We start from the raw sequence: 21,945 nt of genomic DNA, 5'->3' as shown, positions 1-21,945 counted from the left end.
CACACATAATGGCCAGGGAAAAACTCCAATCCGGCCCAGTGAACAGTTTTGGAGGAGGATATACATTTTGGACTTTTAACTGTATTTTCATAAGTTTCACACTTTTTCCTAATGATTAAGACCACGGACATTTATACTATAGTAACAGATTGACAATTAAATGACAGAAAATTTCCTGTTTTTTTAACTATTGACTACAATAATTTATGTTTTGTTTTTTTGTTTGTTTTTACAATGAGTCAGGAGTTAAAAAAGATAACTTTTTTGTAAATTAACGAAACCTTTCCAACTTTCCACATCCTTCCATTTACTACAGCTGAATTTCTTTATCCTGTAGAAAGATTGAGACATACTGTTGCACCTCTTTTTTTTTATATTAAGATACCTCAGGGCTTAAATGTGTAATTAAAGTTATTTACACTAACATAAAGCCTAGTTAAAATCGACATGAGCCATATGTGGTCCTCAATGTTAAAATAACTTTGAGATCCTTGGTCTCGAGGATGACATCAGTTTCCTGCCAAAATAAGGTTGTTTTATATTGTAAACTATACCAATGATGACATAAAATAACAGCTATAGCAATCGTTGATGGCTTATTTTAATGATCGTAACAGTGCTATTTTCATAGTCCTATTTGAGCAAACAAATGCTTCAAACTGAAACTGCTCTGTGATATTTCACGATTTTCTGATATTTTACCGTGCAACAAATAAAAGCTCGATTATGAGGATGTGAAATCTTGTGAAGGTGTTATCAACCATTGTAGAGATAAATGTGAGAATTTATTTTAGGAGGTATTGCTCACCACTTGTCAAGTACCCAATGCTGGGATGTTTAATAATGTCCATGTGTCTGTTATGACTGTACAAGTGAAAGTTTATGAGAGCTTGCTGGGACAAGGTTGATCACTGAGGGCACCAAGACCCTCAGTAAAATACACAGCTGAATGCAGTTTTGTTGGCCTTAATTTATACTTAATTATCATTTTAAGAGAACATGTTGTGCTTTGTCTTATTTTCTGTCCTATACATACTGCTACAATAGTTCACGGTCATAAACATGGCTTAAGTTTCAAATAATGAAGTCAGGCTATGAACAAGGAATCCTCATGATCCCAAAGCTAAAGCTTCATACTGCTCAGCTAAAGACAGTTGTTTCTACTTTTATGGGGGATATCCCTGATATAGTCATCTCGGACAGGTGGCTCTCCAAACCTTCTGTTTGTGAGAGAGCCAATCAGAAGAAAGTTGACTTAAAGAGAGAACATTACCAGATTGTTGGCTGAACTGAGGTACTTCATAGAAACCTTCTATAATATAAATAAGGAGCTGGAAATTAGTATATTAGGTCCATTTTATGCATGATCACTAATTTTTACACTAAAAATCAATTAATGTAATTATGCAGCCCGGAATCAATAAACAAATAGCTTCTGTTACTGGAAGGGAGGAATAAACGTGTTCAACTCTTTCATAGTGCGATATAATTTCCTTATGAGAATTCATAACAAGTCTTTTTGGTTTAAACAAGGAAAATACACAATCTGTAAAGGTTTTGCCATAATTACATGTGTCATTTGGAGTGGTGGACCATCGTATTATGATGAAGAGTGAATACTGTTAATAGATATTGAATGCACACAGTTCTAATTACAAGTGTTGTTACTGTAGCAATAGCTGACTAAATGAATACAAACAAGAAATACTACATGAGAATGATAAATCACATAAACCTTGACAAATTGTTGTACTTACTATCTGCAGCTGAAGGTAGTCTCCCAGGCCGGATGCGCTGTCCACCCGAAGCAGAATGGCATGTTTCTGTTGAGTGCTGAACCCGAGGGCAAGCCGGTCAGCCCTGGTGCTGGGACGCTCATTAGGGGGCCATGTGTAAATCACCAAGCCTCCATCACGGGCAAAGATATAAGTGGTTCCAGCTGGTCGACACAGATAAAAAAAAATGTAATTACAGGTAAATCTGTGTGTTGTGATGGTGTTATCTGCCATCACAGTTCGACCACTCCAGCTGGTAAATCTATGTTTTGGTAAATCTTTTAAACACAAGGAGCATATTGGAAAATAATAACAAAAAACTTAAAATGTCACAGCTGACTGGCCTTTTCTATTCTGACAAGTCCTTCTCCAGGTTGTTTCCCAAATTACTTATCACCATTACTGCAGGAGGCTGACTGTATAAGTGACTCAACCAAATAACAAATCATATAATTGTTTGACTCATAGGGTGACTTAAAACCAACATATATCTCTCTTCTAAGGTTCTGGAGGATGAATTAATGTTTAAAGCTAGAGAGCATGGAGACATTTTTAATCTAATGTTACACATAGACACGCTATAGAACAGCCAGTTGAGGGATTGGTATTTTTTTACAATATCAAAATCAACAGTTGACAGTGCCCTCCTGTGGAGGCTGAGAAAAAAGGCACAAGATGATGCTGTGATTTGGTGTTTCAAAGCAAATCATTCGACTGCAGCATTTTCACATCTGCAGTTCTGCACCACAGTGAAGATTTGATTAGGTTTATTTCTTGCAGTTTAGAGAGTCAGCCGCTGTGATTCACCTAACTCGGTTAAATCAGATAACAAACCTGCTAACAAAAGGCAAATGCATGATGAAACCAGCATGATCCAAATGCTGGTAGATAACGTTTTTCAAGTTGGTATCTACTTTGAATACAGCAGATAACAACCTCTACACTTGAGCTGTCTGCACCACAAAAAAAACTGTAATCCCCCCTGGGCCTGGGAAAGACCATAAAAGCAAAGACTCACCATCGTTGCACAGTGGCCCGGCGTATGAAGTCATGCTGCAGTCACAGGTGAAGCCCTCCCACTGCTGCAAACAAACTCCCTGATTTGAGCAGGAGTCTTCTTGGCAGGTAGTGCTGGGTCCTGCAGTGACAGATGTGGTTGGGTGGAAGGGTGCAAAAGTTAGGGAAATAGAAAAAGACACATGGATTTGGTTTTGTGTGGAGCCCAATGTGTTTACAACATTATTAGAGTACAGTGTGGTTATTTTTAAACTGCATTTCCTTGAAAAACTTTGCAGTTTCAAATGGTTGAATAGGCTTTTTGTGCTGTAATGACGTTATTATTAGTAGTATTAGTCAGACTAGGATGTTGTGGAAAGGCTCCCATTCTTTAGCTTTACACTAACAGGATCCAGTATAAACACGAATGAACCTAAAGTGTGTTATTCAGTGAAAAGAGCCAAATGTGGAGAGCATGCAGGTGGTGAGGTTAAATGAATGGGGCGAGGACAGGAGGGGAAATTAAACATAAGAGAGCAGAGTTATGTTTAAAGGCCTTCATCTCAATACTCTTCCTTGAGCAGTCGGTCACCATTCTCTCCCTGCTTCATGCTAAACGACTCAGGAGGAGGAGAATGTCAAAGTGCTAAACTTAGCTCTCCTTCGTTGCCCTCAACACAAGGCAAGGAGGAAAGAGTGTGAAATGATTCACAAATGGAGTATTGAAGTTGAGGTTAGGAGTCAGTAGGAGAGAGGTTAGAGAGCATGCTGCAAGGTGGTGGAGCTGTGGTCAACTCAAGTCAAGCAGTGGTAATGTTGCTACTGTGATGAAATCACTACGGTGGCTAGGAGAGGATAGGTCTCCTCTGACCTTTGACTCTGGATCACTGGGATCCACACAACACTGGACACCACTGGGTAGTTTTAAACACACGCACACACACGCGCGCGCACGCACACACACACACACACACACTCACACACACGCGCACACACATTTCCTCAGCATCACACACACACAAGTGTCTCTTACATGCTCGCACAAAGCGATATACCTTGCAAGTCAGCTTTCATCAATGTAACTTTTGTCAGCCAAACAAAAAAGCAAACAAGCAAATTAAGTTAGATGGTTAGTCAATGCACACAGATGCCTGTGAACTACTGAAAGAGTGGATCAGAGAGAGAAAACACAATGTGCAGAAAGACTGAGGAGGAGATGAAAAGAAAGAGAGTAAAGTTTACATCTAACAGGCCAGGAGCTGGGTTAGTGGGTTATGCTAATAACAGAGAGCATGATTTAAATGAAAACTGAAAGAAAAAGCAGTTGGGACACGGGGCAGGAGCAGATCTGCCGTTTTGTCTGCACCTCACCTTCACAGCCCCTCTCCACTTGTCCCATGGTTGCCAAGGCATCAGCCAAAAGGTCCGGGAGCCGTCCGTTTAGATCGACTGTTGCTAAGCAACCCTGAAATCCCTCACGGGAGTGGACAAGCTTAGGCAGGTCTCGGTACATCTCTTTGGAAACGCCCCCGATGTACAGATCACCTGTCGAGGAGCAATATAGTGAATGGCAGCTTCACAAAGCAAACATGAACTGTCTAGTTTTGCATGACTGTATCAATAATTTAATTGCAATAAATTATAAATTACTTTATCAACTAATTGATCTAATCACATAGCAGTGTTGTCACAAGTTCAGTGAGCTCAGCCAAATATTTTCAGTTAGTCAGTTAGTTATATATAGTACCAATTTAATTTAGCTTGATAAATTACACTAGGTTAATTGTTTTTGCATGTTTTTACCCTTTAATTTTTTTTTTATAAAACTGTTTAATTGCTTTCTTAATTAGAGTTAGAATAATAAAAGACACTACTCTCATATCTGTATGGTAATAAGTAGCTACCTCCAGAAGCTGGTTCGGGCAGACTACTGGATCTGCGCTGCCTCATGTACACGAAACATAACTCTCCTCACATCATATACCAAACACACCCTCCCAATTTGGTAGTCTATTTAAGCTACAAAATTTCTTACCTTTCCCTCTGACATGTCAGTGCCACTACTGCCCTACATCACTGTCTGCTGTTTGCAATCCCTTCACCATCCCAGCATCCACCTGTAGACTCCGGGGGGATGTTTACTCATCACTTCCCAATTTTATATTTAACATATTCAATGGAGTGATGAGCTCAGAGAGTGTCTGCCAAGCTGCATGCTGCTGCTGTAACAAATCAGTTTAAACGTGAGCTGTCTGACTGAACTTTGTTTACTACAAAGGCTGGAAACAGGGAGATACGGCTAGTCTCGTTCTGCTCAAGGTAACAACACCTCCAACTTCATTGACTCAGAAGTAGTCTGGCACACAACCTCCACAAAAAACAGCTAGTTTGTGTTTAAAACAAAAAGAGGTGCGCGTATTACAGTATACGGTCTCATTAATAATGCAGATAATTAAGATTTATCTCGTGTCAGCTTCTGTATCTAACTTTGAATGCCTTTATTTTTGCGTACCCTTTAGGTCAAGGTTCTTGGCACCCATGGTGGTCTGTGTGGTGACTTTGGTGTCAATCTTGACTGTGTGGAGATTGTTAGTGTCTCTGGATATGTGCACGTTGTGCCAGTGGTTGTCATTAAGAGGACTGTTAGAGTTGCCCTTAATGAGGTGTGCTCCGTTTCCCAAGTCAGAGATGTAGTGAAGGTAGCTAGAGAAGGAAAAAGAAAAAGAGAGGGGAGGGGATTAAATAACTGAGAAGTGAAAAGGGAAATTAATCGTACTTGTGATGAAGAACAACACAGGGTCATCCGCTCCGGGGCATTATTATCTGTCTTTTAGAAGCTTAATTACAAGAATAAAAAAAGAGCTGCGTGACTTGTGCATTTTTCATATCGTACACTTAACAGCCCATTTCAACCTTAAAGTCAAGAAATTTTTATTTTTTTGTTCATCGAGGATGATCTTAATAGTAAATTATAAATTTCTGCAGGACAAACATTAACATGAACAAGTAAAACTGCCTTTTATGAGCAATATTTTATATTTTATTTGACGATGACTGACTTAAGGTAAATCACACACAACTTATTGTCCAGCTCACCCTTTAACCAGCTCTACCACTATGAAGTCATTGCCGTCTCCTCTGTTGAAGAGGATAAGACCGTCTGGGGACGTCGTCTTGAACTGCATGAAGAGATGCATGGAGTAATAGGCCTGCAGCGTGGGCAGGGTGACAAAACTGGAGCGGGATCGGAAGGTGACGGGGTCGGCCACAATGCTCTTATAACCGATAACAGCATTGAGCTCGCAGTAGTCAATGTCGCCGTTCTTGCACAGGTCAATGTAGGGCATGCCGTTCAGCGTCAGGCCCTGAAGGTGGCCGATGAAATTGGAGGGCACGGCAGGCATGAAGCGTTTCTCGGTCACAATGCCCGTCTCCACATTATGGAACTCCAGCTGGGTGTGGTCACCCGCCATCTGACCTGGTGGCGGGGTAAACTTAAGAGGTGAGGGCTTTGGAAAGGTGGGTTTCAGGTGGAACTGTTCAACACTAAAACTAAAAATATTATTTATTCAACATCCTCACTATGAATAAAAGACAGACTAATACTAAAGTAGACACTATCATGACCACAATCACAATTCAGTATGATTGCTTTCAGGCACAGATGCTCTCTAAAAAAGAAATAAACCGCTTAATGTTCAACACAGAATTCAAGTGGATGTCTACACTCCAACTTAAGACCTGGAAAAAGTGTCATTTTATGGGGAGAAAACAAAAAATAAGTCAGGCTGCTGTGGTTACCTTCAGCAGGCTGCAGGTCATCCACGGTGAGTTTGAGGCTCTTGCCACGCCGGACTACCCTCACCGTGTGCCACTCATTATCATTGAGGTTTGACCCAGCAAAGATGGTCTCTGGGCCTTTACCTACACATAGCCCAGAGCACCATTAACATATTGCATAAAGATGAGGAGAGAGACAGAAAGAGAAACAGATACAGAGAAAGAACCAGAAGAAGGAGAAGAAGAGAGCCAGATAGTTTGAGTAAAAAATTAAGGACAGAAACTGAGAAAATGGAAGCTAATAGTAGCAGGGGAAGGAGCCATTCATACCCTGGGGAGACAAACTCCTCAGTGTTAACGCACTCTTTCCAGACAAACAGACATATAGACAGACAGGCTTCTTTGCAGATTTACAAGAGAGACAGATGACGTGACACAGACAGACAGAAGGATTAACATAAATGGATGTTGGGGGTGTCTAAGACTGGAGACTGTGAGTCACAACAGGCCCACGCTGAGACAATCCATCTGTGGACAGATCGCACCGCCATGACGTTCTCCTACAACCCACACATGCACAGACAGCAAATTCAGACCCCCTTGAGCACCCAACAGCCCTCTCGCCTCCACACTTATACTTGTTCAGGTGCCTGAATGTAGGAGATTTGCTTATGCAATGCTGCAGTCAGCCTCATGGTGGCACTAGACACACAGTGGAACATCAGCGTGCTCTCCAAGGTGCTGATGTGCTGCAGAATGAAAGAAGCTGAGCTGTCCTCTCGTGATGTCTCTCTCTCTCTTTGCTCATCTACCAGCTCATATCTTCACATAGTTGACTGCACACATTTGACAGGCTGACTGTTCCCCAATCCTCAGTGTCCCCTTGCTTCTACTCTTTACAAGCACCCCACCAACCTTGAGCGCAACTCCCACTACCTCCCAACACACACAGGCATACACTTACACATACTCCCCTTCCCTCTACTTGCTTTGAGAGTCTGCTTACAGTGACCTATAGGCGGTAATGACGGGGGAGGTGAGAAGCAAACTGACCCGAACGAATTCTGCTGCAGAAAATGTCAAGCATGCCGACATCAATCACGGAGGCACACACATACGGTCCCACACAGTCACACACACATATGAACACAGGTAGAGAGGTAAAGAAATGTAGATGTACAGGCTGCCGACACGTAATCATAATTAAGTCAATCAAAATGGATGTGGTGTGAAATGTGTGTGTGTGCAATTGTGAAGCTAAAAGAGTGTGTTGGTGGACTCGGAGAGCACAGAGGGTTCCCCTGAGGAGACTCAGCTGTGCTCTGGGCATGAGCATCTCATCCTGTTACCATGGATCATTGCCTTGCACTGAGTGAGGGAAAGAGTATGTGCATGTATGTGCGAGTTTATCATGTGTGTATGCGTGGACTTTTTTGAGTAGTAACTGAATACTCAGTGAAGCAGTGATCTGTGTTAACCTGGGAGGGAGAGACAAATGCACCCACACCCACACACACACACACTAGTGATGGGTCGTTCGCGAACGAAATGGCTCTTAGAGCCGGCTCTTTGACGTGAACGACGCGAGCCGGCTCCTTATCGCGAGCCGTCACGTGGGTTTTTTTTTTTTTTTCTTTCTCTCAGCCTCTCTCTCGCACTTTTTTCCGCTTCACTCTGCACTCGAGCCTTGTGCTTTACGCTGGGCAGAGGGGGGAGGGGCGGTAGTTACACTCAGTAGCACAGGAACAGAGCCAGAGAGAGAGAAAGAGAGGCAGGGACAACAACATTAGAAAGGTATAGTAATCATCCGCAACTATTTTCGGTTGCAGATGATAAAGGATTGAGAAAGTTTATTCATGCAGGTCCATATATCAGAGAATATGCATGTTCTTTTAGTTTTCATATTATAATTTATATTTAATTGTGTTGTGGTTTGCAGTGTTTTGTGTTCTTTTCACTTTAAATTTGTGAAAGGAAAAAGCTGAAAATTTAAATAGTTAAAACTTGAAATGTGAATAGTTGATTTTTGTATTATATGATTTATTTATTACATTTTATGTGGAGTGAATAAATAAAAGTATATTTACGGTGGCCCCTAGAGACAAAGCACATACAAACTTCAAATCACGTACGAACTCTGAAGCATGAACAAACTCCAAAACACGTAAAAACACGTACAAACTCCAAAACACGTAAAAACTCCAAAACACGTAAAAACACGTACAAACTCCGAAGCACGTAAAAACTCAGAAGCATATAAAAACTCAGAAGCACATAAAAACTCAAAACACGTACAAAAGACAACAGAAGTGCTCCAGGATGCCGGGCGCAGTGTTGAGCCTTTGTTATCTTGTGGCTACACAAGCCAGCAAGTACCAACAACCGGATTTGGTGTGTGGTAATAACAGGTAAATGAACTTTTTTTTAAATTATTTGAATATATATATGAGTGCCTGTGTATAAATACACAAACAATACACACATGCTTTCAATTGTGTAATTTAAGTGATCTAGTAGCTCTGCTTTGGAAGTTCAGTTCATGCTAGAAATGTGTTTTGGAGTTTGTACGTGTTTTGTCTCTAGGGGCCACCGCATATATTTATATATAAACATATATAAATAAAACCACTTGTTTTTACGTTAGTAATTCCTTTTGTGCATAATTTTATATTATTGTTAATAATAAATTAATTAAAGCAACAAAACAACCTGAAGAGCCGGTTCGGAGCCGAAAGAGCCGGCTCTTTTTAGTGAGCCGAACCGAAAGAGCCGGGTCTCTAAAAAGAGCCGGAAATCCCATCACTAACACACACACACCTATTCTGGGTCAGCGTTAAAAAGCCATTCAGTGAGTTACTAGTGAAGGCTGTGGCGGTCAGCAAACAGCCTGTGAGGTTAAAGCAAAAGATGAGAAATGACTCAAACAAAAAAAACACAAGGGAGGCTGATTGTTGCTTGGAAAACATAATTCAAGCCAAATGACATGCGAGACATTATAAAAGCAGGACAATGAAAACAAAACAAAAAAAAGTGTTTCATATTTCAATAGCTCCAAATAACAAATGGCTTTTCTGAAGGATACGCCTCAAATCTCTCCCATGCCGAGGCTTTTATTTGACTGCTGAGTGGACTATTTCACTGGCGCCTGCCTGTTAAATACATTTCCCCCCTTCCCCCTTGAATATCATATGTATAATTTATTGTATGCACACGGTGTGCCAGAAAAGTGGCTGCCTACTGAAATGTTCATTGAGACAACTGGTCTAAAATTGGCCAGCAGACATGCGGAATAGCAACAGTGCTGTGTGGCTAGTAGGGTTTCTATGGCAACAGCAGTCGTCCATTTCACCACCTCTTTGCCGTCACAGAGCATCCGCTTCTTTCGCTCTCTCTCACTCTCCTGCTTTCTCTGTGGTCGTGACAGAGAGAAACTCCACGTGAGGGAATTAAACTTCATCAGGGATTCAGCTCCACTCACAGCAGCATGAACAGGAACACACACTAAAGAAAACACACACACACACACAGACACACAGATGGGCAATGAAAAGACTACAGAATGCAAAGGCACTCACACAAGCACACACGCCAAAACCCACTAAATGAAACACTACCCAAAAATCCCTCATGTACAGTTTAGAAAGAAACAACAAGCAAACAAAGAAAACAACCCGACAGACGTCGGGATGAAGGTGCGACAGAGAGAAACAGAGGGATAACACGTCTTTTGTCTCCGGCATGAAGGAGAAGTAATTACCCTGAAGCTCTAAGTTGTATTCATCCACCAGCTTCCACTCTCTACTTCCGTACCTCTTATTTATCAGCACACCTAATTTTACTTAAACACCTCATGCCCGGGTTTCTTCTTCTTCTTCTCCTTTTTCTTTTATTTTCTCCTTCCTTCAACCCCCACCATCCTCTCTCATTCTCTCTCTCTGCCATCGATCCCTCTTTGCTAAAATGGCCGACCTGGAAAACCCTGGCCCTCAGCAAAAATCGCACCTCTCCTGCAGTGTAGCTGAACATCGCACGCATATGTGCACCTCCCCCGTCAAACACATACACACATGCACACACACACACACACACATACATATCTGCACATAGACAAATGGTACAAAAATATGTTGAAAGAAGATTAAATGAACTGACATGATACACAGAGTGAAAAACAGCCACACACATTTATAAAAGCACATACACACAACGGCGCACACACGTTCTGAGGAGGTAGAGGAAAGGGGGGGGGGGAGTTAGGTGAGATGGAGGATCACTTACTGGCTGTACAGTTTATCCTGATACAGTCTGGAGGGAGAGCAGAGCAGAGGGTTAATGCTGCACACATACACATACTCTCCACGCCCTGGGGATGCACACATCGACACACCCTGCATACATATACAAACACGCACACAATGCTGAGAAAACACACGCCCCTCGTTTGTCACAGGACCACAAGCTGGACCTGGACAATGTGCAGCAAATGCAGTTTCTTCGATTTTTATTTTGTAGCCAATAAAAGGAAAAATCTGAATAAAGACTGATGGATTTTTACCTTGAGCACAATAAAGAGAGCGGTGTGTCACAGCATGACTGGTGTGGTCATTGGCTGCTCTGGCCTGAGCGACAGCTTCAGTCACCAATAAAAAGCGTGGGTAGACTGTGATGGGTTATGTGTGTCAGTTTTGTCTAACGACTCTGAACACATCCCATAATTTTTGTCGCCTATCCAGAGCGCGAATCTCCGTAAATGGTTGGAAGATTCAGCCCCTGTACCTTTTTTTAAAAAAAAACCCCATGATGCCTTGGTGTGTCGAGTGGCGTCAACCACAGAAAAGACGTGGCTGCAGACAACCAGAGACCAACACATGCACCCCTCTGTAAGGATGTGTGTGTTAGCATGTAAATGAATTCACGTGAAAGTGTGTGGCTGTGGAAAAAATGAGGCTGAAAAAGTGCTTAGCAGTTATCTCAGGCTGCGAAATGTGCAAAGTATTCATGTGTATGTGCGTTTGTGTTGTTTGTTGAAGGTGTTGGGGATGCACAGGTCTGCTGGGAGTGAGCAGAGAATGCAGCTTGAGGCTTGACCCTCTGTTCAACACAAAACCAATAACCTTTAGCTGTTTATATTTGCATGTGTGCATGTAATCTGTGCAACATATCTGCTGAAGCAGTGAAATCCATCTCTTGTGCATACTTGCAGCAAAATTAGCTGAAATATTTATTGGAATTACTGAGAATTCTAATTTAAAAGGGACATCTCATGCTCATTTCCAGCTATATATTTTTAGCCTCGGACTCTGGTGCTCTACTTTTCCATTACTCTAGGTAGTGAATGAGTTCTGCATGATTCATATTTCAAATTTGTGTTCCTTTATCTAATACTCAACTTTTGCACAGTCCCCGGTTTACCCATTTCCCAAAACAATTCATTTTAACTCTCTTCTCCTTCTCTTCAAAAAAACTTTCTTTTGATTGGCTGCCCCTCACAAACAAAAGCAGTCAGGTAGGGCTTCTGTGCTCACACTAGAGTAACGGTGAGCACTAAATTTTGGCCATTGCAACAGTATATATGTATATATGACAGAAAATAAGAAAAGCATAATAGGGCTCCTTTGAGTTTACCGGGACAAAAAGTTATTAATCAACAGTTAATGACATTTCTATGCAAGAAATTACCAAGAGGCCAGTATCAGCTGCATTCCCATGACAGGTAATTAAAGTAATGCTTGAGATTCTATGTGTTTGTGAGCATCTGTGTACCTAGGTTGACAGTAAGTCGGACACGGGCCCCATCCAGCTCCAAACGAAGGGTATCTGCGGAATTACGGGAAGTGGTTGCCATGAGAACGCCATAGGCCCGCTGGGAGCGAAAGCGCAGCGAGACGTCCTCCGCCTCGGTGTGCATCACCACAGGCAACTGCACCTTCATAAACTTACTGCCGTCGTACGACAGGATAGTTGCATCTGCACATGATCCACAGAGAGAGAAAGAAAAAGAGATATGGAGAAGGAAGAGAGAGATGACGACAGAGGAGGGTGAGGTGGGTAGAAAGAGAAAAAAGGAGGATGATTGACAAGGAAAAAACACATAAGGTGGGTGGAGGGAAAGGCAATCTGATGCTGAATGAATCAGATTTAAACATGACAAAGTATGTTACTGCGTGGTTATACTTTTGCTGGTTCCCCCGCCAATACATGTTGAAAACCTTTCTACAAAATGATCCCATCGCTTTCCACTCTTAATTCATCATCACTCCCTCCGCCTTTGAGAGGAGTATGTAAAAATAGCCGCAGCTGGTTGGCTGGCCCTATTATCCGGTTCAATCAGAATGCATGGTGTTGAATGTGTTAGCCATCGTCACTGACATCTCAGACCCTGGAGTCATAATGTAACAAGCTCAGGTGAACCTGCTTTAATGTCTTTTGCATACTCATTTGCATATTCATAATCTTCTCTCCCTGCTTCCTGCTGGGGCCAATCCCCGACTGCTAAACTGTTTACCTCTGAGGACCCTATTTTTTATTGGCCAATTACATACACAGCTAAACACACTCTCCATGCCTCTGTGTCTTTATCTCTCCTCCTTCTTCCCTTCTTCTTATATCTCTCCACTCCATTCCTCCTTTGCCTTCTCTCCCCTTTTCACTCTCCCTGTTTCTGTGGGAGACGGTTTGAGCCAAGGCAAAAACAAGAGAACAGGAAGAGAGGAAGGCGTCATGAATACTGATGAGCCGAGAAGGAGGGAAAGAGAGAGACAGTGTGCGTGTGTGTGCGTGCATGTCAGAATAAGTGAGTGAATTTAAGTGTGAACAGAGAGGGGTTTAGTAAAGTGAGAGTGGGGCTGGGGGGGGGGGGGGGGGGGGGCAAGAAAGAGGGAAAGGAGGATGGGGAAAGGGAGAGAAGCTCCTGGCTAAAATGCAAATGAACCCTCATTAACTTGAGGAAAAAAAGAGGGTGGTTGGCCTGTTATATCACACATAACATAACTAACAGCCACACATACACCCGCCCCTGCGCATGCACACACATGAACACGTTTCTGATAAGGGAGACAGCTGACTAAATTTTCCTCATCACAGCACCTGACTCACTACCAGGCAAACAGGGGATAGAGGGTTGGTGAGAAGAAAAGTATGGAAGCCCGTTCATGCTGGGGAAAGAAAAAGACTGACGATACAATGCACGCTGGCTGTGTCACATACTGTTGCATCATTTGACGCCTGTAGCACACACCAGATGGACCATACAAACAGAATAAGTAAAGGATAAGACCAGTCACATTCTGCATTTTTTCTTCTCATGTCATCGATCCCCCGAAAATCCCAAAATCAGATCCCGGCTCATCTCTCAATGCCTTCTAACTTTCTTAACCTCATTTCCAAATTGATTTGTTCTTGCAAAGTTGTTAAGTAAAAAACATGTCAGGCTACTTTAAGTCACTTTGTCGACACATCCAACACAAGGTATTGGGATCAGGATATCTACATCACTGGGATTCAAGCACTTGTACTCTAATACTAATATGAACTAAACTATCTGCAACTGACCCCCCCCCCCCCCCCCCCCCAAAAACATTTCAATAAATAAAAACCAGGCTAAACATCTGCTAACATTTGCACAGTGGTCACAATGTAACAATAAAAATATAATAGCCACTATTTGACACAGGGTTCACACACACTCACGCACACCGCCCTAGCAGCAGGGTGATGTGAGTATCAACCCCTGTTGACATTTAAAAAAGCACAATTTATCCTAGAAAATCTTGACATGTCATCTTTTTGACTGAAAAGTAATAATTCTTAGCCATAAATTCAAATTCGTCATTTTACTACTCCCATTATACTCGCCATTAAAATGTGTCATTAAAAAATAAAAGCAATCTCGGAGCCAGAGCGTGGCGAGCATCTTTGTTCATTAATGAAGAGAGAGGGGGAACAAAGGAGTGAGAGAGAGAGAGAGAGAGAACGAGGGAGGGGAAAAAAGGGAGGGAGACACCGCAGGTAGAAGGCATAAACATGGCCAATCACTCTCTCCATCTGCTTCTCCATCTGGGCTTCCTTTAATCCACTGAACCACCAGTTAGTGACCCCTCAGTGCACACAGAGTGGGATGAAGTAAGATATACACAGAGCTAAGGAAAAGAGAGCGATAGATGCTGCATTGCTATGATAAACATACACACTGTGGATGTTTGTCCTATGAAATAAAACATTTTCATATCAACTCCTTTCAGAAAGCCTGTGTGTGAGTCTGCATGGGCATATCTCCTGCTAGATGATAGTACAATCATCACTTGAGACGCATCAGCGGTTATGGCGCAAACAACATTTCTTCTCTTCTTCTTGTCTGACGCCCATCTCGCTTCTTCAAACAGGCCTGTATCAGTCCCTCTGCCAATCTTTCCTGCTTTCCATTTCTCCCCCGCCCTGGTCTCATACCATTTCTCATAACTCTCTCTCTCTGTGTCAGATTTTCTTCTCCCATCTCCCATTCCTCCTCATCTCCTCACCCGCTGTCATATGGCGGTTCCAGCCCGGTGAGTCCACCTTCCTCTGTCACAGCTCCTGCTCCCTGCTTTCTGCACACTTCCTCTCCCATCGATTCCCAGTCACTGCATCCATAGCACTCCAATAGTCCTGTCTGCAGCCCTGCTTCTTCCCATCTCTTCTCCTCGACCTCTGTTCCCTCTCTCCTTTCCCACTATTCTTTCTTTGGTACAGAAAATACAGCCAAAGATAGAAAACCTGCACCGTTATTATTTTTGTTGGTGAGCTAGTAGACTAATTTTTTTCATTTTTTATCTTCACCCATCCATACAGTATCTACTCCTCTTTTTATTTTCAGCTTCCTACACTCCATCACCAGGGATTTAGTGCAAAGTAAACACATCAGGACATCTGATTTCAGCATTAAAAAAATGAAATAATGCTTTAGTCACATTTTTATTTACCGTTTTATTTTACAAGTGCACCTTTTTTAATGCACCTATCACGCTAATTCAACCTGCTATGAGTGAAAAAGCATAATTCAAAGTCACAAATAACCAAATTTTTTTACAACCAAGTGATCACAACATATTTTCAGCAGCTGATTTATTTTTGATCTTAAGACTTCTGTGCTTCCACCCCACATCATCTGTCACTCATGCCTTTGGCATTACTCAGTGTTCTCAGGCAAAAAAGCAAATGACAAAGCTGTCATGATGACTACAATTTGCATCATGACATATTATTAAATTTTCACCCAATGTGGCTGTGCATTGACTTTAATTAACTCTCTTACTCATCTCCATTGTGAAAAGGAGACATTAGCATTTCTCTTGCTCTTCGTCCCCAGTCTCCTACCCTGTTATTCTCACCTCTCTCACAGGAGCGTCCCAGGTAGCCCGTCCCAGAGCAGTCACACACATAGCGATTCCAGCCCTCCCTGCAGATACCGTTGTGCTGGCAGGGGTTGGACAGGCACTGTTTGGGCGGCTCTCTGGAGCATGAGGGCTTCACTCCCACCGCCCTCTGGGCCTCAGCCAGCCGCCGGATGTCTTTGCTCTGCCCGTCCACAAATAGATCTCTGATGCAGCCTACGTACCCGTAGTTCAACAGCGCCGTCCACACCTGAAGAAGAGGATGCCAGTGTTGAGTCATGACTACTGGATATTTGTCCAAACTCTTGCAGTGTGTGTTGCAAAACTAAATACAAACAAATAATGTTTGTATCATCACTGTACAGCTTTTATTTATTTCATCATGATGTATTTTTATTTCTTACACACTTTGCATAAAACAGGTATTGGGGTAATCTTTTTTTTTATTAATCTAAAAACAAAAAATTAGTTTAAACTTGGTTGTTTCATCTATAATTACTAAAACCTTTTGCTGAAAATCATTCTCTAAACACTGGTTGCACATCTGTGCTCCAAGACTGCAAAATGCATAAGCTGCATTTTTTTAAAAGTTAGTTTAATAATTTTTTATATACCTATTAATATTGTTAACATAAAAAGTTCCCCAAATATAATTTTTTAAAATCAATTTCAATTATAGGCCCGCCAGTTATTTTCTCAATTAACTGATAAAACATCAGGAAAAACAAATGAAAATTCCATGTCCATGCCAAAAGGAGAAAGAAGTATAAACAACAAAAACAAGAACATAATAATAAAATAATCTGTATATTTGGGAATATGTTTTAAATGGTAATTTTACCAGCCCAATTCACCCATTCATGCAGCTCTTTAGTCTATGCCTTACGTTTTTCTAACTTTCACATATACTCTGGTGGGTGCAATTTGGAGTTCAGTGTCTTTGGTAAATACTCTACGGCATGTGGGCAGGAAGAGCTAGGGACTGCCGACCTTTCGATTAGCAGACACAAGTGCTCAGTAAGTTGTTGCTCAGTAAATTCACTCAGTAAGTTGTGGTCAGTAAATTAAATCACTATTGATTAAGTACTGGAGACTTACGGTCAGTTTTACCCTGGAGGTAAAATACTACCAAATTACTAACAATAAGAGGTGAAAGACAGCAAAAGAAATAAAAAAGGATATGTTAAGTCACTCTGTGCTTGACAAGGCTAGATGTTGCCAAGAACAGAGAGCACATGCTGCAAGCTAAAGAAATTTCTCCAATTGTGTTAATATATTTGAATGCCAGGAGAATTGAAGACATGCTGATTGCCATGGCAAATTATTCCGTAATCTGCTGGAGGAAATCAAAAACGACCTGAAACCTTGAACTATAAGAAAGCATTCAATGCAGGTGGAACCAAAATGTTTCTTTCAAACTTTTATTTTTCGCCCTCTGGTTCTTGATTTAAAATTCCAAAGATTTATTTTTCATAAATCCTTTTAAGGCTATGTGGCACCCAAAAATCAGCTTCATGACATTCAAACTCCCTGCTGTTTTTTCACAGTTCAGGACCATGGACAGCACACAGTTTTCTCCCCCAGATCACTGCCAACCATACAAGCACTATAAACAATGACTTCTTTTTAGTGTACCTCTTTAGGTCATAGCATCTATTTTAAACTTCCTCTCTGTATGGCACTTTTTTACTGTGCCCACAATGGTGTTAAAGTTGCTTCTTTGTAAGAAGTGGGACCTTGCTGTTTTGATGTATTTTAATGAACTTGTGAAACACCTCCTCCAACGCCTCCCATTCTACCGCAGAAAACTTCCACTGCTTCTTGTTGGTCTGTGATGTCATGCTGTTTCCTGGGAGAAACACGCGTAAAACCTACACGTTTGTCAGATTACAAGTAACAGGCTGCACACGAGTTGTTAACAGCTCTCTCGCACATTCTCCTCCAGCTTTGGAATGCTGGACTTTATTGAAATTAACTTGGTCAATGTTACAAAAAAGAAGAAAAAAATCTGTATATTGTAAGTAGATTGCCGGCAGAATCAGACATTCTGTTAATGTAGGTAAAAAATTTTAATATGGAGAGTTTAGGTTATTCATTATTGTCTGCAACTGCCACACTTTACTAGAGCTGAAGTTGACATCATCTGCCAGTCCTAAACACCCACACTGACTATATTAAAACACAGGAAAAAGTGAGGAATGTTTGATGTTTGCTGGAAATTTTCTTTTAATTATTTGAGCTAGAATGCTTATCATAGCACATGATATCTACACACAAACCTCTGTTGGGAAGATGAGTCCAGCACGATCCTCAGGTAAACCTCCGAGGTACAAGGTGTCATCCAGGTCCAGGATTTCACTGTCTCCCGGGGCCGTGTATGCTGTTCTTACACTGTTCACCGAAATAGTTCCTGAACACGTCGCCAGACATCAAAACAATATCAGTAATTGTTATGACCTTCAGCGTGAACATCCTCATCACAATCACCACTGTCATCACCAGCACCATCACCACCAGCACCACTATTATGAGTGCCATCATTATCATCTTTATCATCATCATCCTTGCGCCTCTCTTTGTACTCCTCCTCCTCATCACCACCACCACCACCACAAATCACAGCTACAATCAGAAGTAATTGAAATTCTACACAGTCCTCAGGTAGTCCCTGTGAGTTAAAAAATGCCACATTTAACATTTTTTTTGCTAATAATATATTTCCTTTTGGAACAGTAACGCGCAGTTGGAGCAAACAAATAGGATTCCCACTGAGAGGAAAGGCAGCTTCTACAGACCTCTGTAATTAACACAGAGTTTCAAGCAATAACTATATGCTCATAACAGGCTGACATGTGTAAAACATCCCCATCTGTAATAGAACTGTACAGTACTGTGCAAAAGTATAAAGTAGTCACCCCTCATTTCTTTATATTTTGCTAGGAAAATGTAAAAATAGGAGCACCAGTTCATTGAAACACCTGCAAAAATGCATGGAAATAGAGTATGTGTAAGGCAAAAACAGAACTTGTACAATTCTAATGAGTTTAAAAGTAAATGTTTGACATGACAACCTTTATTCTTCAACACAGCCTTAACTCAATGGCAAGCTTTCTTTTAATTTCTTTAAGCAGTCTTCAGGAATAGTTCTCCGGGCTTCTTAAAGGCCACTTCAAACCTCTTCCTTGGATGTCTGCTGCCTTTTGCAATGTTCTCAGTCAAGATGATCCCACACTGCTTCAATAAAGTTGAGGTACAGGCACTGGGGAGTGCAATCAATGACTGATGGTGTTTCATTGTGTGTTTTTAATCCAGGTATGCTTTCACTGCATTGGTAGTTTGTTTTTGTGATCATTGTCATGCTGAAAAATGAAGCCATTGGCAATCAGGTGCTTTCCAGATGGTATTGCATGGTAGATCAAAATCTGATGGTACTTTTCAGTGTTTTAATAATTCCATAATTCCATCAATTTTAACAAAATTCCCAACATCACTGGATGAAATGCAGTCACTAACCATGACAGAGCCTCCATCAATTACAGACACTCACTAGTGTAACTCTCTCTTGTCAGATTACAAGTAAGAAGAGTAGGAAAGTAGATGGATCTGGCAGAAAGGCCAGATCTCACAGGTCCTGTATCTGGATTTGTTTCCTTTTCTTATGACATAACTGTCAGATGCTGTTCAGATGCTGTAGATAGTTTTTTTCCACCTCTTCTTTTGTCCTCACTCGTCCAATTTGTCCCTACACTTTTTACAACACAGTACGCACCATACGGAAAGTTTTTGGCTCTTTTGGGAATCACCTTGTTGGTGCAAAAATACTATTTTATGCCTCCCAAATTGTATTATCTTTGGTATTTTGAGTTGATTAAATTTAAAAACATTTGGAACAAATTATGTATTTTTGCAACAGGCAGCTAATAACCCTAAAGATCCCTAAAGATACAATTTAAAATGGGTTCTTTGCTAATTTTTCTGTTATGCATAGACACAACAAATCTAGTGATTCATAGGCCAGTCTTAAATTGCTTAACAAAAAAAACAATTCATCTGACAGTGGTCAAGTACAAGTACAAGTACAAGAACTGGACTAAAAATAAATTAACAAGCAATGAATGTCCAATGATAAACTTAAGAAAGCCTGGGGAAGTGTTGTTCAAGACTTTGCACAGCACTCGATAGACTTACCAGAGAATCTGGGTCCTTAGCAGCAAAGTATAAAGAAATGATGGGCGGCTCAAGACTTTTGCACATAACTGTAACTGCAAAATGATTTTAAGACATTGTGCAAGTATGTTTTACATACCGACTGACAGTAATTGTGACAGAAAGGAAAGGTTTAGAGCAAATGTGATTATGATGTCAAGTAGCATTAATGGGTCTACCAGTTGGATACGAAACAGGCCACCAAAAGCTTTAATTTTAGTCTGAGTGTTATTATACCAGCACATGAACAATAAACTTGACAGACCTGCTGTATATGAATTGGGTTAAAATAGTCAAAATAAAACCCCTTAAAGTCAGATTCAATAGAAACAGGTGAATTAAATACATACAGAATGCAGATGGTTGCAAAAATGGTCATGTTAATCTGCTGCTTGCTTCAAAATGTGCACAGCTACTGTCAGTTCAACTTTTGCTATTAGCTTCAGAATTAAAAGAGCTGCGATTGTACCTGAGCGTCCGTCTCTCTGGAAGTCAACATGGTACCATTCTCCATCATTGACCTTTCTGTCGATGGCCTTGGTCTTGGTGGTTCCTGAGCCCATGTCCAGCAGTAAGTACAGGTGTCCATCAAGCATCTCAATAGCAAAAAAGTCCACCTGTAGATGAACCGGAGACAGGTGTAAAAAAAACCAAACAGGAACATTTGTGCAAGCTGTGAAAATGCAAATTATAGTTGCAGGTGTGACATGAGTGCAATTTGTTCAATTTACTTCTTTTTGAATTCTCATTAATGAACTATTCATCTTGAATTTGTAGAAGTGGGGACTTTCGTTTGTTTAAAATCTCAATTCTGCAGCTAAAGCTCAGAATATCAGTCACGATTATAAAGTCACTGCCCTGTTAGAGAGGATGATTAAAGGTAGCCGTTTTAATGAACTGAATTTTCAGATGCAAAATCTTTGTACACATTAATAAGCGACAGGTGCGTTGGAGGAATAAACTTCATTAAAACAGCTCAATTGAACTCCCGCACGCTGTTCCACTTACTGTTCGTATACTTACTAGTGGACCATTCCACCTTCTTCATAAGTAACATCCCTTCATATCTATCTAGATAATCATTCCAACATCCAGCAGACTAAAAAGATTAATGAGATGAATTTAGCCACCTTGCAGTATGTGAGTGGTCAGCCAATAATATTCTACAAAAAATATTCTAAATGAATTTCTGTTCTTCATAAATGGATTTTGTACTATTTCATCAGAATTTTGAAAAATGTATACTTTGATAATACCTAATACTTTGTTTATTTGGCTACACCCCTTCAAAACTAAAGTAACTCATATGAACTTCTGCACTTTGTACTATAGTGACCCAAAATATAGCTGCTAAACATCAACACTGTCATTAAAATTTATTTCAACATTATACATTATACATTATACAGTTAGCCTAGAATGTTTTTTTACCTTGACGGTTGGAGGTGTGCGCGGATCCTTGCGCTGCTGCTGCCGGGGTTTGCCGTGGCTGAAAAGCATCAGCCCATTGGGCTCTGTCGTCCTGAAGTCAAATGAGATGGATCCCGCCTTCTTCGCTGTCCACTTGCTCAGTGCCACGTAAGACTCTGGGGTGTCAAAGGTCACGGGGTCTAGCGTTGCTACACTCTCACACTTAAAGGACACCACCCCACTTACCTGGTACAGAAAACAGTTGAGTTGTTAAATTGCTGTAGTGACTATCTGGACCAGTATGGTTCCTTTGTAGTCTGAGACCGAAATAAAGCCAGATTCCAGCTGTGAAGTGGCTAAAAGATAAAAGCTTGTGGCTACCTCTCAAATATATAATCCCATTTACATCG

The 21,945-nt window shown here is 41.1% G+C and overlaps 1 protein-coding gene across 7 annotated transcripts in view; it reads right to left on the bottom strand.

Moving 5' to 3' along the window:
- nrxn1a (neurexin 1a) overlaps positions 1 to 21,945 on the bottom strand; it is a 67,889-nt gene that overhangs the window by 13,681 nt on the left and 32,263 nt on the right. For 6 of the 7 annotated variants that reach the window (XM_085466570.1, XM_085466564.1, XM_085466566.1 and 3 more), the window contains 12 exons: positions 21,557 to 21,781; positions 20,595 to 20,742; positions 18,199 to 18,329; positions 15,917 to 16,169; positions 12,315 to 12,518; positions 10,830 to 10,856; positions 6,573 to 6,695; positions 5,868 to 6,249; positions 5,284 to 5,474; positions 4,143 to 4,316; positions 2,794 to 2,913; positions 1,758 to 1,939 (listed from right to left, as the gene is read on the bottom strand). In XM_085466570.1, coding sequence (XP_085322696.1) covers positions 1,758 to 1,939; positions 2,794 to 2,913; positions 4,143 to 4,316; positions 5,284 to 5,474; positions 5,868 to 6,249; positions 6,573 to 6,695; positions 10,830 to 10,856; positions 12,315 to 12,518; positions 15,917 to 16,169; positions 18,199 to 18,329; positions 20,595 to 20,742; positions 21,557 to 21,781 — 2,160 coding nt within the window. The remainder of the gene's footprint in view (positions 1 to 1,757; positions 1,940 to 2,793; positions 2,914 to 4,142; positions 4,317 to 5,283; positions 5,475 to 5,867; positions 6,250 to 6,572; positions 6,696 to 10,829; positions 10,857 to 12,314; positions 12,519 to 15,916; positions 16,170 to 18,198; positions 18,330 to 20,594; positions 20,743 to 21,556; positions 21,782 to 21,945) is intronic. The other variant, XM_085466568.1, reaches the window with a different exon arrangement.

Source organism: Copadichromis virginalis, linkage group LG8, assembly GCF_057382275.1.
Source record: "Copadichromis virginalis isolate Kocher_CV1m ecotype Utaka linkage group LG8, C_Virginalis_male_GT1.1, whole genome shotgun sequence".
Classification (NCBI taxonomy): domain Eukaryota; kingdom Metazoa; phylum Chordata; class Actinopteri; order Cichliformes; family Cichlidae; genus Copadichromis; species Copadichromis virginalis.
Note: the sequence above shows the minus strand (reverse complement) of the source record. Positions and strands in the feature narration are given on the sequence as shown.